Raw genomic sequence first — 18,413 nt, 5'->3', positions numbered from 1 at the left:
AATTGGGCCAGTGCAATCATGTTACATAACAAATGTTATCGACTAGATGGATGAGGGCCATCAATTTCTTTAGGTGCATATAAATTATTAGAGAATGTTCATAGTTAAGTTCGATGACGCAACCTCTGGATTCAATATATAAAATAGCAAGTGTTTCAGGATGCTAAATGTATGATTTGCCGTGCCTTTCTTGAAAAAGTCAGCCTGGCGGTTTTGTACCAAAATTAGAGCTCTCAATAGAGTATTGCGAATAAAATATCTCCAATGGCATGAGAGCCTTTTTGAAACTACCTGGAGCAGAAAAAAAATATGAAGTGCATTTTCCCCCCATGTCCACAGCCATGCGATAGCCCTTACTCACGAGAGATACAACAAACCGATAAATGAAGACTGTGGTCGCGCCATATTGTCAGAATTTGCTGGTTGAAAGTGTGCTAGGTCTTTACAAAAGGTGCCTGAAAAATTGCCCGATTTTTCCGGTTCCCGTGAAGATCGTATCAACGAAGTTCCACTGTACCACAGTCAAACCTCGTTAATACGGAGTCGGCCGGGAACGACGTTTAGGTACGCACAAAACAATGTACGAATTAACCGCCGATGCCAGTTTAGCGGCTACTTGCCGGCTGGAAAAGAACTATGTCACGATGCTCTCACACGCACTCAGACAGGCTTTATTTGCGGGTAGGCAGCCAAAAATCGGTGATCTTCACTTGCCGCCGTGGTGGCCTTACCGCGACGACGTCATATTCGAACTCAATAAGGCTGTGACCCAGTTTGTCCATGAGGCCCCGCTTACTAAATTTAAAAGGACGGTGTAACGTGCGCACAGGTAAACATGAACACATCTTGCTTGCTCAATGACCGCGGAAATACGCTCTCAAAAATTCTGGAGCGCGGCTGCAGCAGCGAGTGTGCCGTCTATCGCTTCAACGTGAACTAGATGTCGGAAGCACAGCGCATACGAAGCTACCAGCGCTAGTTGCACTTTGTCTGCAGATCGCCTTGAAGATGAGGCCTGCACGGGCGCGCACTTTTTCAACATCGCAGATTGCTTTCAAGATACAGCGACCGCTGCCAAAGTAAACTCCCTTTCTCACCTTCCCCGCCATGCCTCACGCGCGACAGAAGCGAGTTTCCACCCCGCCTTTCTCCCTCACGCATGCGAGATTGAGTCTGCTGACCATTGCAAGCTTTCACTTGCACACACAGCGTACGGTGCGCGGCGAAAATGTTGCCGTGTTTGGGCTTTATACGGAACCTCAAAGTGACGTCCACGGTGACGGTAAAAATGTGCTTCGCATTAAAATGTGCTTCTGCGCAGTTACTACTTGAATTGGATTCGACAGCGACAGCCAATTTGCACCCCCTACCGCAGCTTCTCCACATTACCGGGAGCTAATCTCGAAGGCCATGCTTTCGTGCGCAGCAATCGGCAACAGCTGTATGAGCAGGAAATACGTCATGGTGGCCATGTTTAAAACATCACCATCGCTGGCGACTGTCGTCCGGGCGTCGCAACTTGAGAATCGAATGTCTGCGCGCATGATATTTTGCAGATTTTGTGCCTGTGCGTGTAAACCAAGAAAAATAGTATGCACTAACCGTTTCCAATGAGCGACTATCGCTTAAGCGGTCAGCCAGTACATGGGGTTGAATGGGGGCTGGGTGGGGGAATCTTAGTGGCTATGTTTAAACCGCAATTACACATTAAGCGGGTTCGTATTGACGAGGTTTGGCTGTACAAACGCCACATTAATGAGCATTATTCAGTTTCCGTGTCATGCTAACGCCTCAGTAGTACAAATAAATATGAAATCTGGGGATTGTTAGATTTCTGTGTATCTTTCACGGCAGCCGGAACAGTAGGCTAGCAGACAAATTTGCAGCCTTCCCAGTGATGAAGCAAATCATGACTTTCGTTCTCCTGAGATTTTATATAGCTGAATGAAACACTTGAAAAAGCTGAGGGAAGGTTGCAAGATTGCATGGGAGCCCGTTCACTACAGTCACACCTGTACATAACGAAGTAGGTCTGAAGTGTTTCTTCCCGATATCAGCAGGTAACGAATGTAGATCTTAAATATACATTGAAACCTCGTTACTACGAACACCGCATTAAAAAACTTTCCAGAAATCCCCTGCTTACAGCTAGCGGACAGCAAGGCGCAGAAAGCGGACAGTGCAGCGCATGGGTTCGAAAACCTGACACCACAGGAGAAAACCGCAGAAGGGCGGGAGGGGACTTTTTTTCTGTTGCGAAGGCAGTGATGCATCAGGTTTTGCAAGTGCACATGCTCCGCCTAAACAAGTGGCACCTAGCAGCGGAGGTGCATCTCTTTAATCTTTCACTCTTTCTGCGCATGCGTCTTTTCTTCACACTTCTCTCTGCAGCTGTACTAGCTATGTGTGCGGAGAAGTGTAACCTCCATACTTGGCCCCACGATGGCACTTTCCGGATGGTTTCGTTAACATGCGCTTGCATTTTGGAATAGTAAAGGTGTCCACCTCAAGCGAGACAGTTGCGTTGTCCACCGCAGAGAATGTGAAAAACAAACAAAAAGAAACGGCTACATGGAGCTTCCTCTTCATCTGTGGTTTTCTCTGTGTGAGGGTCGCTTTTGCGCATGCCACTATTACTACATGGTGCTTCTTCAGCGGTTCATGGTGGCGGAATCTATGGAAAATACCAACAGCACAGGCTGAGTGCCAACAGTGAGGTTTTGGGGATAGCTCATACGCTGACAACTGATCAGTTGATGGCCGTTCTGGAAGCATTGATGGAAATCTTGTCCAAAGCACTGTGCATTTCAAAATGAATGGTTGAGGTAGTGAAATTCTTAATTTCTTTATTTACAACATAATTTCTTTTTAGTTTTCATTTTTCACGAGGTGACTACTACAGGCACCTAGACTGTGAACAACCAGTTGAATCGTTAATTGGAAAGAAAAAATTATTGAAAAGGCAGGAATGTCGCGATCAGAACCCACCCGCAGCTCAGTTGTGGGGTAGATAGAGCTGCACATGTGCAGCCGAGCTAAACTTTTTCTGAGTGGGTGTACGCAGCTTGCGTGCCATTTGAAGTTTGATATGTCAGTAGTGGCTGCTATTTTTGTTTGGTATAATCATATTTTTTGCTATATATTCTCATTGTAACTTAACGGTGTTAGAAATTCTTCTATATAAAGGATAATTCATCTCTGCATCGCCAGCGTTCCATATTCATTTGCTTCAGGCGGTGTTTGCTGTATCGGGGCGTGATCCAACAATTTTGTGATTTGAATTCTCAAGGACAAAAGTGAGGAGTAGGTTCATTACAGGAGTAAATACGGTATGTTACTCGCTCTTGTGTTTTCCTGGCTGCTGCATCGCATTTTCATGGTCCTGGCTTAAATCCCGTCGACACCCACGTCATGTCTTCTCATTTGATAAGTCCCAATTCTGTAATGCGCATGCATCTTGCATTGCATTTGGAATGCAAGGCGAACTAGTTTCCAGGTTACGTAAAACATTTGAACCAGAATTTGAATATCTGCCCCTAACATTGCATGCATTATGCATTTATGCACGTGCTGTAACAAAAATAATTCGAAGTGCCCTAATGGCTGAGACATCGCTCCTAAAAATTCAGGCACTGTGCGAGATCCCCACATCTGGCTGATGTTGCGGAGTGCTCACAGTGACAGCCCGCTACCGCGTCAGTCGTTGTGGCCCGTTCCTGGCACTCCTTTTGCACTGAAAACAAAGTGAAACGCTCGCTTGGGCGGCATCGAGCTCGAGAAGCTCCGGTTCACATGACATGTTCAATTGTTCGCTATTGGATTCAATTTGGTGATATTCGAGTATTCGCTAAAACCTACTGAGAACCACACACACACTAGGCCAAATCTGCAGAGCGCAGAACTGCATTTATTTTAAAGCCAGCAAGGGTCTTAAAGGGCCATGACACAAAGTTTTCAAGCTGAAATTGTGCATGTATGTCAAACCTTAGAGCCAGTTGGCGAAATGTGCTGGAGTGTCCCCCTGCCTACGGGCCTGGTCATGGCCGCCATGCGTCGCTTCATTTTTGTGCATTTTGGCGCATCTCTGTGATTGACTGCTGCTTTTTATCACGCTAGTGAAGGAATTGTATGTACAATTCAGCGGCGGCGACGTTCCTATGCCGCTGGATGCTAGAGTATGTCGAGAAGGACGTCCTACATGTTCTCGAACTGTTTCAAAGCAAACGACACAAAGGTGGCCCTTGCAGTTCCTGATGTCACACAGCCTTGCTAAAATGGTGGTTGGTGTCGGTGGGAGAAGTTGAGAGGCAGCAATTTCAAATTGAAATTTTGGGTTGTGTGTTGTGTAACCATATTGGACCCTCTACTGTTACAAATATAAACAAAGGGACAACCACGTCATAGCCCCTTTAAATGCGTTGCATAATCGCTGCTTTTCTTTAGTCAGATTCACCGTGTTATGCAGGGAAGCATACACAAAATGTTGTAGTGAAGCATATCACTAGTGGAAAAGGGCCACTGTCATGGAACATCGTGTCCCTTAATTATACATGTATACGTTGTTCCCGGTCACAGTATGAGCGCTGACACGTCAAATTGTACTTGCATCCATTCAGAGCTGTTTCTAACGTTGGTGTGGTGGTTTGTGGCCTTCTTGGCTGTTACGTTTTCCCCATCTCTTAACATTTTTTCCGCAGCCTTTTAAAAAACATATCGGGGTTCCACTGTACTAACATTTTATCGAGTATCCAAAAATACAAATAATGCATTTAGACCAGCTACTCAAAGTGTCGGTCCAACTTTAACCCTGTGTTTGGGGCTTTTTGCAGGGAAGAACAAGGAAATTGAGAAGAATGAACGAAACTTGGAAGACGGACGTTCCAGTGAGCGGACTGGTGACATGCGGCCACGGGGAGGCAGCCGTGAGTTGTCTTGCTTTTCCCTTACGTGGCTATTGATGTGGCTGTGCTTCGTTTTACTCTTCATTCTTGCATGCTAAGTAGCCAACTGCAGGTTTTTGCTTTAAACTGACTGTTTCGTTTTGCATACCATGTAGTCAACAGGCAAGCATGTGGACGAGTGAGAAGTGTTGGAAGCAATACCTTGCTTCGCATTCGGTACAAGTGCTTCAGAAGTGCACGTTATGGCCATAGAGATGTCACTAGGCTGCTAAGCAGACAGTGTTAAGGCACGTAAATTAGGATGTAGGCAATCGGGGATGCCTAATGCACATTCTGAGCTCTTTTACTTGGGGTGGCCATTTCATTCCACCTTTACTGTGTGCAGTTTTGTAGAGAGCATTGGTAGAATACCTTGCATTCTGTTGATCTTTTTCGACAATATGACAGGCTTATGGAAGACCAAGTTGACCTTTGCATCTCTGGAACGCGTGTTTGGCTGTTTCGCTGTTGCCACTGCCTTGGTGTTTTCCCTTACCTTGCTTTCTGTGTGCAGGGCGTGGTGGCCGGGGTGGTCGAGGAGGGGGTGTTGGTGGTGGTCGTGGTAGCCGCACGTTCCAGAACCGGGGACTAGGTAGCCATGATGGCTTCCCCCAGTCTATGGACACGTGGACCAACAGCACATCATCCGGAGGACAACGGGCACCTAGGGGAAGTCAACAGCAGCAGCAGGATGCCATGCCAGTCGGTGGGTGTGCTTTAGTAGTTCAGAGGCATCAAGTTTTTCAATGTATTTCACAGCAGTTGGTTTCTTCCTTTTTTTCTTTCTTTTCCTTTCTTTCTTAGTACGAGGTCGTAGGTTCGATTCCCATTTGCAGCATCGGCAGTCTAAGGTTGAATGCAAAAATGCTTGTAATACCATGGTTCGGGTGCACTTTGAGGTTCCAAGTGCTCAAAATCAATCCGGAGCCCTTCACTACGGCATCCCTCGTAGCTCACTCTGCTGCTTTTGAAACAGTGTTCATCGGTCCTTTAAAAAATATTGACAAAACTTGCCATACTTCATAAGATTTCTGTGCTGATTTCAAATATCTAATTAGTTTTGGTGTAGGTCAATTAGTTCCCTTGATAACTAACATTTTACTTCCATTGTTTTAGGCCACAATGAAAAATGATTCGCACAAAAAATAAAGGCGTAGGCATTATGATTTTGACTTTATAAATTTATGATCTGGCTATTCGTTCACGCCAAAAGTGTGCTTGATGCAAAGATAACATAAAAAACGACCCTCAAAAAAATTGTCACTTGCGAAATAAAGCAAGACTGTCACGACCTTCAGCATGCATTTAACTATGGATTCATTACTGAACGAGCTTCCATTGGGATTTTTAAGAATGACCCTCAAAAAAAATTTCACTTGCGAAATAAAGCAAGACTGTCACGACCTTCAGCATGCATTTAACTATGGATTCATTAATGAACGAGCTTCCATTGTGTTTTTAAGCTCCCCAGGCCCTCCAGAAAGTTCAGAGAAGAAATATTCTGCTCAATAAAATGTTCTCAAGGTACCACTCTGAAACTTTTATGGAAGCATCAGGGAGAAATTCCAAACACTTGTGCCAATTTTCATCAAAATTCATGAAAAAATAAGGAAGTTGATTTTCAAAGCCAATCCTCGAGACCGAACTTTATTTTTTAAAATATCCAGATGCAACTTCTAGGGTATGTTCACACCACGAAACGAATAGGAACTGCAAAGTTTCATGAAGCTGTGTTGATTAGTTCCAGAGTTATTGAGGTCTAACTAGGTGGTTCATGTCTATGCCTGAGGAAGAGCCTGCTGAAATCCCAGGACATACAGTCGAGTCCCGCTACAACGAAATTCACGGGACACACGAAAAATTTCGTTGTGGCGGAACTTCATTGACGCGAATTGGTATGTATATACCGTATTTTCGCAAAAAAAAAATTGGGGGAAAAGTTTGCATGCGAATCTAAGCACCCGCCTATTTGTTAACCCTTTGAAGGTCGAATTATTTTGAAAAAAACTTTCCCAGATGGTCAAATTACTTTATTGCGGATATTCGAATGTAAAAAATGTATAAAGTCGGGAATAAATAGTGAAAAAAAATTAGAAACAGTATTTTGATGTCGGCATCACTCAGAACTCCAAATGTTCAATAATATTTCAGAGTGTGGTATTCCTTGAAACACGGTTCTACGCACAGCGCCTTATCGCGCCAATCAAGGTAGCCAATCAAGAGCAGCGCCAATCAAGGTAGAAATCTTCCGCCGCATCTGCAAGAGAGTGCCTGACAGAGAAAACTCATGTTTCGCGCGCCTCCGTTGCGATCATTCGGCGGAACCGAAACCGCGTAAGCGCGTTGCCGCAGAGAGCGAGAATACCTCGTGATCGGCGCTGATAAACAAGCTAAGACAGCGCTAATCAAGATAGAAATGAACTTCCGCCGCCCCTGCAAGAGAGTGCCGACAGAGAGAAAACTCACGTTTGGCGCGCCTCCGTTGCGATCACGCGGCGCAACCGAAACCGCGTAAGCGCGTTGCCGCAGAGAGCGAGAATACCTCGTGAACGGCGCTGATAAACAAGCTAAGACAGCGCCAATCAAGATAGAAATCAACTTCCACCGCCCCTGTAAGAGAGTGCCGACAGAGAGAAAACTAACGTTTGGCGCGCCTCCGTTGCGATCACGCGGCGCAACCGAAACCGCGTAAGCGCGTTGCCGCAGAGAGAGCGAATACCTCGTGAGCGGCGCTGATAAACAAGTTTAGACAGCGCCACTCAATATAGAAATCAACTTCAGCGCCACTGCAAGACAGTGCCGACAGTGAGAAAACTCACGTTTCGCGCGCCTCCGTTGCGATCACGCGGCGGAACCGAAAACGCGAAAGCGGTGTTGCCGCAGTCTGCGCGACGCACGCGCTGAAACTAGAAATCAGTTCTGTTTATCTCCGCAAGAAGGTAGCACAAATGTCAAACGCTTCTTGTAAGTCCTAAAAGGTGGCAGCACCTCCCGGTAAGCATGCATCGTCATTATGGCGCGAAATTTCAAACGGAGGATCAGAACCGTACCCGTACGGCAAAGACCTTGCGGGACAGAAAACCGCCGCCGTACACATACGGCAAAAACCTTCAAAGGGTTAAGAAGAGCGCGTAGCCAAGGCTGCCTCCTGACGCTCGTGAGCCGCGCGTAGCCGGAGCCGTCGCACTCCCGAGGTGGCACGGCGTCCGCAGCGCGATCTCGCCGCACAGTCGGACTGCAGAGCCGCGCGGACTCGTGACGCCCGCACTTAGCCGGAGCCGAGCGTCACTGAGATTTTTCGAATCTAAGCACACACACCCCCCCTCATTTTGGGCATCGCGATCACGAAAAAAAGGGGGTGCTTAGAATCGAGTAAATACGGTACGTACTCCAAACGGCAAAGCCGCGAACGAAACCGAAACCATCAGTCAGGGAATTCTTCGCGATGGCGGTGGGGGGCAAAGGTTGAGAGGTACCGAAGGCAGTCGATAAAGTGTCAACTTCACGAGAGAATGCATTTTGCGCCGCTGTTACGGCATTTTTCGTACATTGTGGCTGACGCCTAATCCAACGCGCGTGCCCGGCTGGTCGCGAAACACTCATTTTGCGGCACACGCACCTTCGCAATGAAGCGGTTTGAATTATCGCAATTTCACTGCATATTTATGACAAAGTCTGCAAGCTTGGCAAGCTTTCGCTTACCGGAAGTTTTATTTCCCGAAGTCGGTCAGCCTGGATTTCTAACGTTTCAGGGCAAGCAAAGGCGTTACACGAAAGCGTTACGCATTGTCGTGGGTACGGATAACTTTTCTGATGAGGCGAAAATGAACCATTGCTTTCAAAGCAGTCGGCGTGTCTAGCGGATAGTCATTTTCCCCAAACGACGAGACGTTAGCACCTTGTTGACAACAGCGGCTGGGGCGCGGCCGCTATCTTGAAATGCGACGTGCACAAAGTGAGCGCCCGCGCGGGCCTCATCTTCAAAGCGATCTGCGATGGGGGCAAAGTGCAACTAGTGCCGGTAGAGTCGTGTGCGCTGTGCTTTCGACGTTTAGTGAAGCGAGTGACGGCATGGAGGTCAATTCGTTCGCTGTTATAGCCGCATCTCACTCCAGCGTTTCCGCGGTCATCGAGCGAGATCTGTTCATGTTTATCTGTGTGCGTGTGACACCGTGCCCGGTAATTTAGTTAGCGAATGTTTACGAGAAAACTACTACAGTAGAACCCCGCTGTTACGTTTTTCACGGGACCGTAAAAAAATAACGTAAGAGCCGGGAAACGCAAGAGCCAGGAAACAGGAAAAATTGAGAAATGGGAGTAGTGTTGAACTGCACACAATATTATTTTAATTCTTACGTGCGACAAAAAGTAGTTTCGTCCGACAGCCGAAGTATCGATTGCGATAAGCTATACAAAGAATAATAGTTTTATCGTCTGTATAAACTTGTAAACATTCGGTTATTAACTAATTAACAAACATGGTGTCAGCGCCCACAGCCAAACATGAACACATCACACTCGATGAGCGCGGACACGCGCAGTTAAGCGTCGCTGCAGAAGCGAGCGAAGTGACCTTCGTGCTGTTGTCTATCGCTTCAACCCAAACTGAGCGCCGAGAACACGCAGCACGCACAAAGCCACGAGCCGCCGACGCACCTACACTGCGTAGAATCTGCCCCCACGCAGATCGCTTTCAAGATACGGCCCGCGGGACCGCGCGCGCGCCGCCGCGCAGTATGATGCCAGAGCACAACGCTGCCCGCTCCCCCCCTCCCCCTCCCTCGCTGGTGCCTCGAGCGCAACAGAAGGAGGCGCGCTTCCTCTCTGCTTTTCTTTCGCGCGCGAGACGCGGTCGTCGGCTCCCCTCGCAACCTTTCACTCGCACATTCAGCATACGGCCGCGCGGCTTCCCTCGCACGCTTTCACTCGCACATACAGCATACGGCGCGCGGCGACGTATGCTGTATGTGCGAGTGAAAACGTGCGAGGGGAGCCGACGACTGCGTCTCGCGCGCGAAAGAAAGCATACGGCGCGCGGCGACGGCGTTATCGCCTTTGAACTTTATACGGAACATCTATGAGCCAAAACCAATTTTAGGGCCGCAACGCGTCATAGGCATCATCTTTAGATAGCAAAAGCGGATATCAAAGGCCATACTTTTGCTGGCGGAAATCTTTAGTTCGTATAGCTGTCTACCAACTTGCTATCGCAACCGATGCTTCGCCTTGCGGGCGAAACTGCGAGATTTTTCCTTTTGCTTTCTGCCTCAGCGATCGTATGTGCCTTCTCAAGAGAGAGAAGTTTACGCTTCTTCGTTGGCGTAGCCATTTCACCCGGACACACACCACAGAAAACGGCAGCGATTGTGGTGATCCCCTGCAGTGTCGTTCAGGCGCATGGTGATCACGCGTGGCTATGGATTGCAGTGGCTTAAACCGGTACTTTGATTTCGTTCGCAAAAACCTCGTTCAAGCGGACATACGATCGTTACAGCTTTGGAAGGGCCTTCTAATTTGACTACTCGGCAGTTTCAATTTCAATTCAGTCACAGTTTCGTTCTCGAAAAATTCGTTGAAGCGGAAATACCGAATAAAACGCCTTCGTTATAAAGGGACTTTTTTTGTATTACTTTCTATGGGCAGCTGACGGGGAATCCGAAAATCTTCGTTGTGGCGGAAATTTCGTTGTAGCGGCATTCGTTGTAGGGGGATTCGACTGTAGTAGGAAGCTGAAATTCGCTATGATCCCTTGATAGATATACCAGGGGGCGCCCGTTTTTTCTTTATTTCCCCTCCGAAAACTTTTTAACACAACTTTAAAATTGATGTAGCCAGTAATGACCACATTCATAAAAAATTAATTGCTTATTACAAATTTACTGCATCAGCTTTCAAAAAAAAAAAAAAAAAGCTTGTTACACCCTGGAAAAGTCATTCAGGAACAGAATAAAAAAAGACAGCACCACTACTAGCGGAAAAATCCATTCTGAGAAAACAGACCTTGAAAGTTGAACACACATTTTTTAAATTTTTTTATTAGAAAGCTCCTGAGGAGTAGCTTGAAGTGTCCTTGTGCACTCTTTTCTTGTTCTGCTTTACTTTCATCTTGTCTTAGTGTCGTTTGGAGTTTTTTTTTTTTCAGGCGTAGAGCATCTTTTTCAAGAACTCGCTGAATGGCTAGGTGTCCTGGCTGGAGTCCAACAGAGACTAATATCACTTAAGTTGCTTTGCAGCAGCCAGCATTGTTGCGCAGCACCACTTCATTAGTTGAAATTTCTTCCGGTTCACTAGCATAGAGCAGAGTTCAGCACGAACTGCATCACGACATGTCGCATTCGTGTCGATCTCTTCTATTTAAAAAAACGCGTCCGCAGATGACTGGTCCACAATCCGCTCACGCTCGATGGCACCGGTTCAGAGCACGAGCTGGGTCCGGCGATCTCAGAAACACTGTGTGCTTGCGGCTCCAGGCACACTCAATGTGTCGGATTCTCGACTAGCGACAGCCAGCAGCACAGTTGCGCCGCTGGAAGCGTCTACGCAGTCAGCACTGCCGGCAAATCGGAAGCTCGATGCTCGTACAAGCCGCATAGCGTGTTCCGCACACCGAACATTGCACTGTCTTGGGCTTCGTTGCTGGCATCGCACGCAACAATGAAGATGAAGGCTACAGAACTAGTGAAAAACACAAAAGCTGAGAAAATAATCTAAAAGATAGCGCGAGGCAAGGAGGAGCCCGCAAGCAGACGTTGTGGAGATGCGTGACTCACGCATCCCCAGATGTTGTTTTCTCCGCATGGCTCCTGTCTCCTATAATCCGGCTTCGCCACTTGGCTTTACGGTCGGTGTGGTTGCGACACATTACGAGAGATGGCGTGAGTGTCGCGCTGCTAACGCCACCTAACGGCGGGGTTACTTGGGCGCAAAAGGTCGAAGACTCTTCCTTTTTGGGTTGGGGTTGGTGAGCGATGCGGACGTCCTGCTTCGCAAGACCGTCTCGCGTGGCTAGGAGCAGGGCACCGGTATGGATGAAAACGGATCGTTTGAGCATGCCACCGCATGCCACCGTTCGCGTGACCGTACACGTGAACGACTAGACGATGGTGTCATAGCATGGGGCGAACATATTCGCTCACTATCCGGTCGCGGTGAGTCGGACCTCCTTGATTTGTCGGGCACCCATGTGAATGTTATATGCATACATTATAATTCGGCTAGCGTGCATTAGTGTATGAAAGGTGCAATAAATGCCCTTTTGATTGTTTATGCTAGTGTGTTGTCACTCCTTTGCCCGAGAGCACGTATGAGACTCCACGTCTGTCGAGGTGAACGGAGCAAAGAGCAACGAGGCGAGCGCGACATCGAACGGAGGTGCCGCTGCCCGCGCAGCAGCCAATGGCAAGCACGCTTTAGCCCGCGGGATTTGAATGCGCTGCTCTGGCCAATCAACGCTCTGCATTGCATCGAGGGGAAGTGCCAATAGCGCCTCAACCGCGCCGCCGGCGCCATTTTGCAAGGCGGCGAACGAGACAAAAAATTCAGTCAAAACGACACCAAGATGGTGCGGGCAGGCCGCATGGGCCGGGAATGGCGTGCGCTCGAAGTTTGGTTTGATTTCTGCATTTGGTGCGTGTCTTTTTTTCTTTCTTTTTTTGGCTGATTGAATTGGGTGCTGATAATTACAGAACAGGTAGTTTGAGACATATAAACCAAAAATATTGTTTTTAAAAAATTGACTTTCGCACGATTTTTCTGTTTTGAAGGGCCACGTCCCTCCTTAAAGCATTTGTCACTGCTTTGCTTGCAAATCTTTGAAAAGGATGTTTAGTCATGCAGTTGTGTTTGCATCACACATTTTACTTGGCTATATTGCATCTCTTTTATCATGGATTTCCCTTGCCGATTTCTTGAGTGCAGAAATGATAGTGGAAATGAAATACTAGGTTGACCAGAGTCTTTGCTGTCCTCAGGCAACTGGAATGACCTGGCAGTCAGTGAGGACTGGAGTGAGGAGGACTGGACTGGTCAATTGGAGACAAAGGTGTTCACGGCAAGTGGAGTGGCTGCAAATCCTCCGCCAGCACCCGACACAGCGAGCATCATACAGCTGTTGAAGGAGTCTCCACACGAGTCAATCAGTGTTGCCCAGTACAACCAGCAAGCCACCGAATCCATCAAGGCAGCGGTTGGGGTGAGCTTTCTGATCATCCTAGTGTGCAGGAGAGTGAACTGACCATAGCAGGTTTGGGTAGGACTGAGTCAGCATTGTTTGTTCCAAAATGAATGGTTAAGGTTGCCAAATTCTTAATTTCTTTATTTACAGCATAATTCCTTTTTAAGTTCAATTTTTGAGTTGACTACAACAGGCATCTATACTGAACAACTAGTTGCATCATTAATTCAGAAAATGTCATGGGAATAACGAGAATGTCACAGACCAGAACTGTACTTCAAATAGTTTTAAAAAAAATTAAAGAAAAAAACAGAATTGCAATAGATTGAGCATTCTTGAAGAACTAAATGGAACAAGCTTGAGCAGGAGGCAAGAAAATGTTTCGAGTTTTCAGAAAAAGGCTTTCAAAGTTGTTCCTTGCGTGTTACTTTATCAAAAGGCACCATGGTTGTACAGTCGAAGCCAGTTATATCAGTCTTGGAGACCTACGAGTTCGACGTAGGGCATAATTCGATATAAACCTTGAAGAATTGGACAACATAAAAGCGTATACCCGTTGTAACAGCACTTTATTGACGAAGTTGGCCAATAGGGATGGTACAAAACCACTTTCAATCACTGTCGAGCCCGAACGGGATCGAAATTCTCAATTATAATTGGCTCCGTCCTGCAGCTTGCATATAGGAGCCAATCGTGACAAATAAATTTGGAGCTGTATCGGGCTCAGTCGGGATCCAAGTTGTGCCGTACAACACCCATACAGTCAACGTTCGATTTTTTGGACTCCCTAGGGGCCGCACAAACGCCTGAAAAATCGGGCAGTCCGAAAAACAAATGCATGCATTTTACTGCCCCCAAGGGCTTAAAATGCGATGCACGCGGCCATCTTATTGATGAGAGCACGCCGAGAGGTGCATTCCGATTGGCTGTTGCCATGGCAATTAGTGCCCTGACGCTGCCAACACAGCACTCGTCTGCTAGGCCTGCCAGTGGACTTTCTTGAAAACTGTTGATCTGCTGTTTTTTTTTTTTTTTAACATATTGCAAACGTAAGCGACCAATCAACCGCGGACACACGTCCACGGTAAGCGAAGCGCAAGCCATCTCTTCTTCCCACGGGTAGAGGAGGTGGTTGTTACAAGGTTCAGACGAGCGGACAATAAGACCGCACTGCGTTTGCAGTCTTGTACTGCATCCGCAATACAGTAGAGTCCTGCTACTACGAAATTCACGGGACATGCAAAAAATTTCGTTGTGGGGGAACTTAGTTAACACAAAATTAGTATGTATATACATACGCCACACAGCAAAGCCGCGAACGAAACGAAAACAATCGTCCAGGAAACATTCACGATGACGTTGGGGCAAAGGTTGAGACATACTGAAGGCGGTCAATAAGTGTAAACTTCACGTGAGAACGCATTTCGCGCTGCTGTTACAGCATTTTTTGTACCATTGCGGCCTACGCCCAACTAAACGCACGTACCCGGCCGATCGCAAAACACTCATTTTGCAGTACATGCAATGAAGCGGCTTGAATTATAAGAATTTGGCGAGGTTGCGCTTACTGGGAGTTTTATTTCTAGAAGTAGGGTCAGCCTGGATTTCTTACGCTTCACGGCAAGCAAAGGCGTTAGACGAGTCTCACAGTCCGTTAAAAGAGCCATCGCAACGTCATTGTCGTGGGCTCTGATAACTTTTGGGATGAGGTCAAAAGGATCCATTACTTTCAAAGCAGTCGCCAGAGTCGGTGTGTCTAGCGAGTTGTCATTTTCCCCAGATGATGAGGCGTTAGCATCTTGACAACAGCAGCTGCGGCGCTGCCGCTTGGGCGCTATTAAAGTGTACTAGTGTAGGCGCTATCGTGAAAGCAATCTGCGATGTCCACACAGGGGGCGCCCACGTGGGCCTCGTCTTCAAAGCGATCTGCGATGTGGGCAAAGTGCAACTAGTGCCGGTAGAGCATGTGCGCTGTGCTTTTGACGTTTAGTTCACGTTGAAGTGAGATGGCATGGAGGTCAATTCACTTGCTGCTATTGCCGCGTCTTCTCATTCCAGGGTGTTGACACCAAGTTTCTGCGGTCATCGAGTGAGATGTGTTCGTTTTTACCTGTGCGTGCGCGACACCATGCCTGGTAATTGAGTTACCGTATTTACTCGATTCTAACGCGCACCCGTTTTCCGTGACTAAAAGACAGAAAAAACTTTACAGTACCGTGCATCTCATGCTTTCATACAGAAATTAAGCTTTCTCTCATTTGGAAAAAAATTTACTCCCAATGCACTAAAGTTGCAATGAATTAAAAAGAAAAATGTTGCAGTTTCGCCCTAAAGGCAAAGCATCGATTGTGATAGCAAATTAGTAGACAGCTATACGAAGTAAGGATAGTACTTTTTATCGGCCGTATAAACTTATAAACATTCGCTAACTAAATTAACAAGCATGGTGTCAAGCGCGCAAGCAAACATGAACACATCTCGCTCGATGACTGCGGAAACAGCGGGAACTCGCTGTCTAAACACTGGAGTGACGAAGCGCGGCAGCAACAGCGAGCGAATTTACCTTTGCGCTAGCACAGCTCTCACTTCTACGCGAACGGTAAGCGGCAAAAACACTGCGCGCGCGGCCTCCCTGTCGCTTCCAAAATAGGGCCGAGGCGATAGTATCGCCGAAGTGGATCGTCGCAGAATAAGTCTTGCTTCAGGCCACTGAAACCCTTCCGCATTGCTTTGCTGGCGAAAATCCTCTCTTGTTTGAGCCAGTCCCGCACGCAGGTTTCGGATTCTCCGAACTCCCGTGACGCGGTCCAATTTCTCTCCGTATCCGCTCACATGATCACTTTCCTTTTAAATGCGGCGTCACGATGAACTCTGCACTTCGTGCGATTGTGGTGATGCCGTGCAGTTTCCCGCAGGCACGAGATGATCACGCGTGGCTGTGGATTGCAGTGGCGTAAATCGGTACTTTGAACTTGATTTCGTTCAAGACCTCAAGCGATCGTCACAGCTTTGGAAGGGCCTTCTAATTTGATTTCTCGGCAGTTCCAGTTTCAATTCAGTCCCAGTTTCGTTTTCGAAAAGTTTGTTGAAGTGGAAATACCGAATAAAACGCCTTCGTTATGGAGACTCTTTTTGTATTTGTATGGGCAGCTGACGGGAAATCGGAAAACCTTCGTTGGTGGCGGAAATTTCGTTGTAGGGGGATTCGACTGTAACGCAAGTTTTACTTTGGAGAGTGCACATGATGTGCCTATGCCTGTTCCCGTGCCTCTTGCCCCTACACTGGTTCGTGTTGGCGTATTCCAGATCCTGTTATGGAGCCTATACGTGTGCCTAATGTCAACATCGGTGGAAGAACTTTTGTGTGTAATTATTATTTCCCAGTTTTCAAGCTTAAAATGTTTACCGTATTTACTCTCATAAGAAACATTCTTTTTTTTTTTTTTTAATATGCACAAAGTTCATTATGTGCTGTAAAATTTCGAGCAATCTTTTTACTGGGTGGCCACCTCTCAAAAAAAGTTGCAGTTTTGCCCGTAAGGCGAGCCATCGATTGTGATAGCAAATGCGTTGACAGCTGTACGAAGTACTGTAGTTTTGTCGGCCGTATAAACTTTTAAAACATTCACTAACTTTGTAGATTAACAAGCATGGGGTCAACGTGCACAGGCAAACATGAACACATCACACTCGATGACTGTGGACACTCGTCAAAAAGCGCAACAGCGGGCGAAGTGACCGTGCCGTGTATCGCTTCAGCGCAAACTGAGGGTGAGAACAGAGCATGCACAAAGGTATAAGCTGCCGTCGCACCTAGACTCAGCCCCGGACGCAGATCGCTTTCAAGATACGGTGCGCACGGCCACGCAATGTGCAGTTGCTGCACCCGCGCCTGTCCCTCCCCATTCCCAGCGCCATGCGCGCAACTGAATACGCCACATTTCCTCCCTCGAATGTGGGGAATTGAGGCGTGATCGTTGTCACGGACGGCAAAAATGCGCCTGGAATGTTCATGTAATTGCTATCGCAATAAAGAGAGACACGCGGTACGTTTCGGCGTTCGATACGTCTGATACAACCGTACCTGCCAAATGCCACATCGGATGCCGAATCGTACAGTGTCTCTCCTACTTCACGGCAGCAAGTTCAGGGTGCGTTCATTATGCGAGTAAATATGGTATTTCCCACTTTTTTATTTCTTGTCGCCAAATAGGTTTATTATTTTTATTGTTCTTCAGCAAGATAGTGAAATGCTCTAGAAATCGGCAACAAGAATTCACATTTGTAAAGATGCAACATTAGAATTTCATAACTTCAGCTAAAGTACAGATATACAAACATCAAAATGCTAACTTGCAGTCTTTGAACATCCAGAAACATACCTGCTTATTTTTAGCTAACTTGTTGCAATCCATTTTTTGCCAATCACATTCCAAATATTTAACACAAGAATTTTAACTTTTCTTTTTTTATATTAATTTGGGGGAAAAATGCTTATTTGTAATCGGCACACACGATTGGCCATGTCCTGAAAGTTTCATCTGTCTAAAACGAATAAGAAATGTTTCTTTCGAAGGCCATGTCCTCCCATATTTAGTGCTGTTTTTTTGTACTGTTCTCAAAACACAGAATTTGGGCCCAATCCAATATTCAGGCCTCGATATCTCAACACCAAGGACAGATAGAATGAAATTTTTCTTGGCAGAATAGAGCCTAATGTGTACTGATGAGGTATAGCAAGCATAATTTTTGCTTTTATGTCAAAAGAATAATTATTCTGCTACATTCATTGCCACATGGTTGCCACATTTTGTGGTCTTATATTCAATGGGCTGTAAAATATCTAATAATGATGAAATAAAAAAAGTGCTTGCTATACTTTATTCCTAACTCTTCATGCTATCTAACCATGCCTAACAAATAATTCTTTACCATTGGCGTCAAACAATGGAAGTGCAATGCTTGCTATCGTAGGAACTAATTGACCTACAGCAAAACTAATTACATATTTGAAATCAACACAACAATCTTAGTCGGACTGGAAAGCTTCTTTAATATTAATGAGAAAAAAATGCACATTGCTGTTTATTTGATTGTTCAAAATGATTTTATGTAGTTTGGAAGCAAGCTTATTTGTTCATTGTTGCATATGGTTGCCTTGATATCATGGGGAACCCCTTTGTCCATTGCCAGGTTGGCTCATCAGCCAATTCCGTGACGAACAGCACCTACCCCGTGGCTCAGACGGTGTCCTCAGCAGATGCCTCTTCTGTCACAACCTCCAAGCAATCCTCTCCCCA

At 46.5% G+C, this 18,413-nt stretch overlaps 1 protein-coding gene across 1 annotated transcript in view; it reads left to right on the top strand.

The window, feature by feature from the left end:
* The window catches only part of LOC119445040 (ubiquitin-associated protein 2-like), a 79,717-nt gene that overhangs the window by 5,851 nt on the left and 55,453 nt on the right, over nt 1–18,413 (top strand). Inside the window, 4 exon segments of the mRNA XM_049664848.1 lie at nt 4,830–4,922; nt 5,455–5,646; nt 12,911–13,131; nt 18,307–18,402. Coding sequence (XP_049520805.1) covers nt 4,830–4,922; nt 5,455–5,646; nt 12,911–13,131; nt 18,307–18,402 — 602 coding nt within the window.

The sequence above is a fragment of the Dermacentor silvarum genome, chromosome 3 (genome assembly GCF_013339745.2).
Source record: "Dermacentor silvarum isolate Dsil-2018 chromosome 3, BIME_Dsil_1.4, whole genome shotgun sequence".
In the NCBI taxonomy this organism is placed as follows: domain Eukaryota; kingdom Metazoa; phylum Arthropoda; class Arachnida; order Ixodida; family Ixodidae; genus Dermacentor; species Dermacentor silvarum.
The sequence above is the reverse complement of the archived record's forward strand: the minus strand, read 5'-3'. Positions and strand labels throughout refer to the sequence as shown.